The following is a 9270-nucleotide window of genomic DNA, read 5'->3' as shown; positions in this document are numbered from 1 at the left end:
CTTTAACTCATTACCTTTACCCTGCTCTGTCTCATTTATGGAGGTGGTGAGGCAATCCAAATCTGTAGTTACTATTTTATCTGTGGTTTAACATTTGTGTGCACAAAACAGAAGTGGATACAATAGGAACAGACATCTCTCCTCTTCAGGTGAGTTCTCAAGGCTACAAAAAAAGCTTCAGTAAGTAGAAAGTCTTGGAAGAAACTACACAACTGATCGGGGACAAAGCGGCTTGACAACATGGAATAGATGTATGGTCTTTGGCAGGTGTTTATTTCCCCAAAAGCCTGAATTTCTGCACAATACCTTTAAATGCTTTGTTCTAGTGAAAGTCATGACTAAAGTATTGAATAAAAATATTAGTATAACTAATTCTTTTTTGCTGTTTTTCTCTCCAGGGCCCTTTTTCTCCTATTAATGATTGAAAACTGAGAGAAGATTTTCCAACATGCAGGGTGCAGGTGACTTTCTAAATGTATTCAACACTGAGACCAGCAAAATATCTGTGACACTCTTCCTCATTTTTCTTGGTCTCCTCTACTGGTGAGTATGTCAATGATACACTTTTTTCAAGGGAAATAAGGACACGTAGATAATCTGCTAGTGCCATAAAACACATACATTGACATTTTATAGAGCAGGCAGTGCAAACGAATGCAACAATAACTCTAGACAGAATCCAGGTAAAGGTGAGCTCTGTTCTTTACTGCATTTGACACAAATTCTTTTCATTCAACCTACAAACAACACATTTCAACACTTTTGCCTGTAGGTATTCAGTCCATCCCTTCTCAGTCCTCTCACGATGTGGCATCAAACATCCGAAGCCAGTGCCTTTCTTTGGGAACTTATTCATGTTTCAGCAGGTAAGATACAGTGTAACAAAGGAAGACCAGAGTTACCTTCAATGTCTGCTTGATTTTGCATCAAACTGGGATGGTGTCCTTGTTCTCATATTTGTGTCATTATTGTCAGCTGACTGTTACATCGACTGTGTTTTTCAAATATTCTTTTCAGGGTTTTTTCAAACCTCTGAATGATCTTGTCAAAACATATGGTAAAGTATGTGGGTAAGTAAAAATACATCCTACAACAGCAACTACTGAAATAAGATTGTGAATATTTTGCTTCTATAAATAATCTACAGTTTGAGATGATACTTTACCCATCATGTTTTGTCTGGACTCATACTTCAGGTATTATTTGGGCCGGACACCAGTGATAGTGGTAGCAGACCCTGATATGCTCAGACAATTGCTGGTGAAGGACTTCAGCAACTTCCCTAACAGGAATGTAAGGAAATTATACAAAGCAAAGATGCAACATGTGTGTTTATTCCTGATTGTCACACAAGAGTTACTGAGGGGTTATTACAGATTGTTTTGCCTGTGCTCTCTTATCTCTCTGCAGAAATTTGTGTTTGCCAAAAAGCCTGTATCTGATTGCCTTCTCCAGTTAAGGAATGAACAGTGGAAACGAGTACGGAGTGTCCTGACCCCATCTTTCAGTGCTGCCAAGATGAAAGAAGTGAGAAAATAAAGTTCTCATTAAGTGAGATAAGATAAGATGAAATAAGATACATGACATCACATCTCATCTTCTGGTGCTTATCCGGGTTTGGGTCGCCAGTGCAACATTCTGAGACGGGAAGGCCAAATTTCTCACCCCAGTCACCTCTTCCAGCTCATCTGGGGGGGACGTAGACCGGTAACTCGAGAGCTTCACTTTTATCCTAAGCTCTCTCTTCTCTCTTGCAAGCTACTCATGAACAACATCCCAAGATACTTAAATCCCTCCACCTGGGACAGTAACTTGTCCATGACCCAGAGTGGCCACTCCACTCTTTTCCAGCTGTGAACCATGGTCTTGGATTGGAGGTGCTAATTCTCATTCATGCTGCTTTGTACTCAGTCACGAACTGCTCCAGTGCAAACTGGAAGTCATCACCTAATGAAGCCAAAACGCTAAGATGAAATCCTGAGGCCACCAAAGTGGAAACCCCCCCACCACCTGGATACAACTAGATATTCTGTCCAGGAAACACCCAACACATCCAGGTTTTTGCTGCAGCCACTGCCTGAGCCGTGTTCCGCTTGGTCTATTGGCACCCAAGAGCTGTTCCTGGAGTCCTACAGGCTAGCCAAGCCTGACAGGCTTCCTTCTTCAGCTTGATACCTCCTTTTACCTCCGGTGTCCACCATTCGGTTTGTTTACCACCAAGGTACAAAACACCTTACAGTTGCAGCTCAGTGCAGCAGCCTCAGCTGTGGAGGTGCTGAACATGGTCTATTCAGACACCCTCACTACACGTTTGGGTGCACCAGGTTTGTCCAGCATCCTCCCTCCCCACCTGATCCAACTCACCACCAGGTGGTGATCAGTTGGCACTCGAGTGTCGATACAGCCACAGATCTGATGATACAATAATAAAATTGATTGAAATTTATGTTTGAACATGGTGGGAGGGGTGGACAGACGTGTGGCTATTTGCACAGGAACGCACACGGCTGGAGATCGCTATTCCCCCGCACTCATGGAGAAAAACATGCCTAGTGCTCCTCCGACTCGTGATACGGCAGGACTGTCGTAAAAGCATGTGACGTCATCACCGCAGCAAACAGTAAGAACAAAGTGGAACTTATCGGCAGAAATTAACATTGCACTTATAGCGATGCGATTGAAATATAAGGAGACTTTCGGACAGTAACTGAAGGTAAAATGCAGCTAAACAGTCCTGTTTTAAACCAGGCACTTCCACCTCCGCTCTGCTGCGTCTCAGCCAGCAGCGCTCTGGCAGCAACAGCACTAGAGCCAGAGCAGGGGAGAGTGGAGCTGGAACAAACCAAATGTTATGTCTCAACCAAGTACTGTATGCTTTTTATATTTTTAGCAGTGTGTCACACAAATAGCAAATATTGTCAAAAAAAGGAAGAAATCTTTGGGGGGGTGCTTTGATTGGGCTAAAATCGCCCCTGGCATAACAGAATAACCACCCCAGCCTGCTGCCTCTCAGCGAGAGCAACTCCAGGCTGTAGTGATGGGAATTCTGGCTCTTTTTAGAGAGCCGGCTCTTTCGGCTCCCAACCGGCTCTTCAGGTTGTTTTGTTGCTTTAATTAATTTATTATTAACAATAATATAAAATTATGCACAAAAGGAATTACTAATGTAAAAAAAAGTGGTTTTATTTATATATGTTTATATATAAAAATATACAGTGACCCCTAGACACAAAACACATACAAACTCCAAAACACATTTCTAGCGTTAACTGAACTTCAAAACAGAGCTACCTAGATCACTTAAATTACACAATTGAAAGCATATGTGTATTGTTTGTGTATTTATACACAAGCATTCATATATGTTCATTTACCTGTTACTACCACACACCAAATCCGGTCGTTGGTACTTGCTGGCTTGTGTAGCCACGAGGTAACAAAAGCTCAACACTGGGCCTAGCATCCTGGAGCACTTCTGTTGTGTTTTGTACGTGTTTTGGAGTTTTTACGTGCTTCAGGGTTTGTACGTGTTTTGAAGTTTGTACGTGCTTCAGGGTTTGTACGTGTTTTGAAGTTTGTACGTGCTTTGTTTGTAGGGGCCACCGTAAATATACTTTTATTTATTCACTCCACATAAAATGTAATAAATAAATCATATAATACAAAAACCAACTAGTCACAGTTCAACTTTTAACTATTTACATTTTCAGCTTTTTCCTTTTAAACAAATTTAAAATGAAACAACACAAAACACTGCAAACCACAACACAATTAAATATAAATTAAAATATGAAAACAAAAAGAAGATGCATATTCTCTGTCATATGGACCTGCATGAATAAACTTTCTGAATCCTTTATCATCCACAACTGAAAAAAGTTGTGGATGATTACTATACCTTTCTAATGTGACGTTGTTGTCCCTGGCTCTCTTTCTCTCTCTCTCCCTCCCGCTCTGTTCCTGTGCTACTGCGAGTGTAACTACCGCCCCTCCCCCCTCTGCCCAGCGCAAAGCACAAGGCTTGCATGTGGAGTGAAGCGGGAAAAAAGTGCGACAGAGGGTGGGAGAAAGAAAAAGAAAAAACCACGGCTCGCAATAAGGAGCTGGCTCGCGTCGTTCACGTCAAAGATCCGGCTCTAAGAGCCATTTCGTTCGCGACCAACACATCACTACCAGGCTGGAGCCCAGCCCCTCTCCGGGAGGCTGGTTCTAGGGTCCAAGTCATGCTTTGAGGTGAGCCCAACTATATATAGCCGGTATCATTCAATCTCAAGCACTAGCTCAGGCTCTTTCCACAACAGAGGGGTGACATTCCATGTCCCAATACCCTGCGCCCAGCCGTGCCCCATAGGCTAAGGCATGGAACCCCACGCACCCTCTACAGGCATGACTCCAGGGTGGTGTCCCAGTAACCCTATGAAGCGCAGGGTAAACTGTTCCCTTGTTTTTGCACTGACAATAGTTGTCTGAATCGCCCTTCGTCTGGTTCCTCACCCAGGACCAATTTGACATGGGAGACCCTACCAGATTGCAAAAGCCTCCCGACAACATAGGATCCCAACTGACAACTTAGATTCCTGGAACTATGTTGTATGTGTAATTTAAGTAGCTGTGGTAGTGGTGTTTATGGAATTACATGGACCTGTCCCCCATTTTTTATGTTTATGGACCCATTATGATTCACTGAAGTGTTTATAGGACTATTTTGCATCTGTCATTATCTCTCCATTTGAGTGTAGATGGTTCCGCTCATCAACACAGCCATTGATACCCTGATGAAGAATTTGCATGTCTACGCTGAGTCAGGAGAGGCCTTTGATATCCACAGGTAAATACATAAACAATGATGAAAGCCTGAAAGCAGTTTGTCTACTTTACTTCTACTGTATTTTTTCTTTCACTGTTCATATTTCTAAAATTTGATGCTATTTTGCAGATACTTTGGCTACTTTACCATGGATGTTATTGCCAGTGTGGCATTTGCAACTCAGGTGGACTCGCAGAATAACCCAGATGACCCACTTGTCCAACACGCTCAGATTGCCTTCACCAATGATTTCTTCAAGTCTGTCTTGTTACTTTTCTGTGAGTCATTATTATAACACAATTGAATTTCAGATATTTATGTAGGACATTAAAAGAGAAAGTTGATCACAAAGAATTGTAAGAAAGAATTTCAGAAAGGTTAAATAGATGTAGAATATGCCAAAGAAGTATTTAAGCATTTTTGTTGATATACCTGTGTATACAGTTCTCTGCAGATTTGTGTGTTTCTGTCTTTAGTTGCTTTTCCCTCCATCATGGCTCCTCTGTCGAGGTTCATACCCAACAAAAGACAAGACAAGATGAGTCATTTCTTCATTAACAGCATTCACAAAATCATCAAACAGAGAGAGGAGCAGCCTCCTGAGCAGGTGAATCTCAGACTTTCCTAAATCTGTGTGTGGCTTTGAAACTGTCATTTTCCTATCTTTCTTATTTATTTCTTTTACACGTAGAGACGTAGAGACTTCCTTCAGCTGATGTTAGATGCTCGAACCACCGAAGAGTGTGTGTCATTGGAGCGCTTTGACACTTCAAATGACACCGATGAGATCAGTGACAACAACCAGCAGACCCAGTCTTCAGGCAAAGTTCAGGAAAATGACCTTCCTCATTCACAGGAGCCGTCTGTCAGGCGTCCACAGAAAAAGATGATGACTGAGGATGAGATTGTTGGTCAGGCTTTCATCTTCCTCCTGGCAGGCTATGAAACCAGTAGCAGCACTCTGGCGTTCACCTGCTACCTCTTGGCCCTCCACCCTGAATGTCAACTCAAAGTACAGAAAGAGGTGGATGATTTCTACACTAGACATGTGAGTGTTTTACAGTTGGTTCTGATCTATTTTGATTCATGCAGTTGTGGACAGTCATTGATTGTCATGCTGTTTGCTTTGTAGGACTCACCTGATTACACAAATGTGCAGGAGCTGAAGTATTTGGACATGGTTATATGTGAAGCATTACGCCTCTACCCTCCTGGATTCAGGTAAAGAAGGATGTCAATTGGGGCTACAGTGGGGTAGCTTTGGTACCCTGTGATATAGGAAGATTTTCAGCATTGTCCCTTAATTAGCTTTTCATGGGGTATAGCCATAATGCTATCATCCGGAAAATCCTCCTTCTTCTTCTTCTTCTTCTTCTTCTTCTTCTTCTTCTTCTTCTTCTTCTTCTTATTATTATTATTATTATTATTATTATTATTATTATTATTATTATTATTATTATTATCATCATCATCATTACTGTTGAAAGATCAAAGATGGGTTCAGCAATGCAGATGTTTTCTGATCTTTTGACATTTGGGTTAAGCTCTGTTCACATTTGGATCCAGATGCATTAAAAATGCTTTTGTAGCTATCATTACGCTTAAACTCTTCTTCTTTGAATGGAGCTATGTACAGAAATAGAGAGCAGGGGAGGCAAGAGAGGCAATGGCAACTATAACTGACAGCAAAAAGCAATAGAGCTTAAAAGTCCAAATAAATTAAGGAAATAACAGTTCTGATAATGATGTTAAATTTATTTTCACTGTTTTCCCCCTTTAGTTTCTCTGGGGGTGGCAGTGGTCAGGGAATTACATAACGTAATAAAGTAAATAAATAAAGTAAATAAAGTTACAGCTCTTCTGTCGATACTGTGTGTGACCATTCTGTAACTGTGTAATTTTGAAATTTTCCCACTAAGGTTTGCACGAGAAATAGATCATGACTGTGTGGTGAATGGTCAGCAACTTCCTAAAGGAGCAATACTGGAGATCCCTGCAGGCTTCCTCCATTATGACCCAGAACACTGGCCCGAGCCTGAGAAGTTCATTCCTGAGAGGTGCTTCAGTTCTGTCTGAAACGAGTAAAGAGACTGACTTATGACTGCAGTCAAATGTTGACTTATTAACATGATTTCAGCTGTATATTAACAACATATTAAATATTTTTCTGTACAGTGGTACAAATACATTTTTTGGGTGTGGTAAACACTTTTGTGTAGTGAAATTATCACATCTGCAACCCACAAATACAATCTCAATTCAAAAAGTTGGGACACAGTGTAAAATATAAATAAAAACAATGCATTTATTTACAAATCTTATAAACCCATAATTTATTCAAAATAGAACATTTAAACTGAGATATAGCTTGATTTTGAATTTGTTGGGAGTTGGCACATTGCAGTGTCAGTAGTTAGTAGTATCAGTTAGTAGTATCTCCTCTTTTTAACAACAGTCTGGAAACTGAAGAGACCAGTTGCTGGACTTGGAGTTGCTGGACTTGGATTGAGAGTTTTGCTTTCATGCTCTGCTCTTTCTTTACCACAACGAACCAATGCAGCCTCCACATCTCTTCAGCAGTGGCCCCAATCTGTCTGTCAATTTCCCACTCTATTTTTCCCTCACTTCTGAGGGTCTTCATAAGACCCTCAGATACTTAAACCCCTGCACTTGGGGTAGCAACTCATCCCTGAAAAGAGTAGGCACTCCACCCTTTTCAGCTAAGAACCATGGCCTCCACCTTGGAGTTGTGATTCTCGTTCTTGCCGCTTCATACTCGGCTGGAAACCGCTCCAGTGAGTGCTGGAGACAACCACCAGATGAAGCCAAGAGACCCACATCACCTGCAAATAGCAACGAGGAGATTCAAAGGTCACCAAAATGGGAACTTTCTGTCACATGGCTATGCCTAGAAATTCTTTCCATAAAAACTATGAACAGAACTGTATCATGTAATATTTTTCATGTAGTTAAATATCTCAGTTCAAGATAACAGTAGTTTTATGCCATTGTATAAAGTAGCAAGAGAAATTTGTCTCATTAAGAATGTGGTCTTTTAGTTTCCAATGCTTTTCATTCAACTTTAAAAACAACAACTTGCTGTTGATCCCCAGGTTTACACCAGAGGCCAAGGCCAGTCGACATCCATTCGTATACCTACCATTTGGGGCTGGCCCCCGTAACTGTGTGGGAATGAAGCTCGCCCAGCTTGAAATCAAACTGGCTTTAATGCATCTGTTCCACAACTTCAACATCACTGCTTGCTCTAAGACTGAGGTACGTTTGACTTAGAGCTGCTCAGCAAATCTCATGAATGTTCATTAACAGCCAGTCCTGAAAAAAGATGTTTGTTTTATCGAGGGCACTCTTTTTTTCAGGTTCCTCTTGAGTTGAAGTCGTTAAGCACTCTTGGTCCTAAAAATGGTGTTTGTGTGAAAATTTCCAGAAGGAGCAAGTGAGATTGTCTGCTGACTTCTCTATCGAATGACTGGATCATTTTCACCAGACTGCAAAATAAGTTCATCTGTCTTAGTTCAAGTTAATCCAGTACTTGGGAGATGCTTGAAAAATCACAACATTGAAATATTTTAGATTTGAATGTACTAAATATAATAAGGGATTTACTGCAGATTCATTCAAATGTTTTAGAAAATATTAACTATAATTTTGTGACTGGAACAGTTTGACAATTTACATATCAAATGGAAGGAATGCCACATGAGAAAATATTTCACAAGAAGATTTTCTGTATTGATGCACATATATAAATAGACACTTTATTGCAGTTTTTATGCGCTTGTTGTTTAAAACATTGAATGAATCATTTTTTACAGGAAAGTTGATCCGATTAATCACTCACTGTCTCTTTCAAACAGTGTGAGGAATTGTGACCGGCAGCCTTATGATTTCAGTCCTGATTTTGAGGTTTTCAGTGCTGTCTGTCAGCAAAATAGCACAAATAATCAAATGGCTCCATTCCATGATATTTGGCAAAAAGATGGAGCATATGTAAAGGAGGCACATGCTAATTTTGCCACATTAAATCCCGACTGTTATTCACCTGCTTCATCTACTTTTTGTGCAAACGTTGCAAATCAATGGTTTATCCTTAAATTTTAATGGTCAGTGTACTTGATCTGACACCAGTTGAGTTACAAACCACCAGAACACACAAGAAATGAAAATCCTCTGTGTCCCAGTCTAAAGGAGAATTACGCTATATTTGCTGTTACCTGAAATTAAACCCACATTCTGTATATGGTGATCTATCTGTACCAAATACCCAGAAACGACAGGAAAAGACTCTGTCCAGTACCATCCAGAAAAAAAATCATTGAATATTTTAAATATATTCTGTAAAAGTAACAATGTTATGTTTGGTATTATCATCTTGTGCTTCCGTACGAAATAATTGGGCATGTTTAATATAACAATGTCACAAATGTCTCTCTGGGAAACGCAAG

General features: G+C 40.5%; 1 protein-coding gene across 6 annotated transcripts; it reads left to right on the top strand.

The window, feature by feature from the left end:
- Positions 1-129: 129 nt before the first annotated feature.
- On the top strand, positions 130-9197 carry LOC309710735 (thromboxane-A synthase-like). Of its 6 annotated transcripts, none has more exons than XM_082540470.1 (15): positions 130-149; positions 399-543; positions 773-866; positions 1018-1070; positions 1197-1293; positions 1411-1527; positions 4740-4828; positions 4937-5085; positions 5284-5414; positions 5499-5855; positions 5940-6028; positions 6727-6864; positions 7921-8083; positions 8185-8261; positions 8683-9197. In XM_082540470.1, the coding sequence occupies exons 2-15, from the start codon at positions 449-451 to the stop codon at positions 8924-8926; spliced, it is 1893 nt and encodes a 630-aa protein (XP_082396596.1). In that variant the 5' UTR covers positions 130-149; positions 399-448; the 3' UTR covers positions 8927-9197. The 6 variants fall into 6 exon arrangements, with proteins under 6 accessions (XP_082396596.1, XP_082396595.1, XP_082396597.1 ...); XM_082540469.1 differs by lacking the exon at positions 130-149 and adding an exon at positions 175-251; XM_082540471.1 differs by lacking the exon at positions 130-149 and adding an exon at positions 183-267 and having other exon boundaries at positions 8185-8862.
- Positions 9198-9270: the final 73 nt, after the last annotated feature.

Source organism: Aulonocara stuartgranti, assembly GCF_965226115.1.
Source record: "Aulonocara stuartgranti genome assembly, chromosome: 7".
Lineage (NCBI taxonomy): Eukaryota > Metazoa > Chordata > Actinopteri > Cichliformes > Cichlidae > Aulonocara > Aulonocara stuartgranti.
Note: the sequence above shows the minus strand (reverse complement) of the source record. Positions and strands in the feature narration are given on the sequence as shown.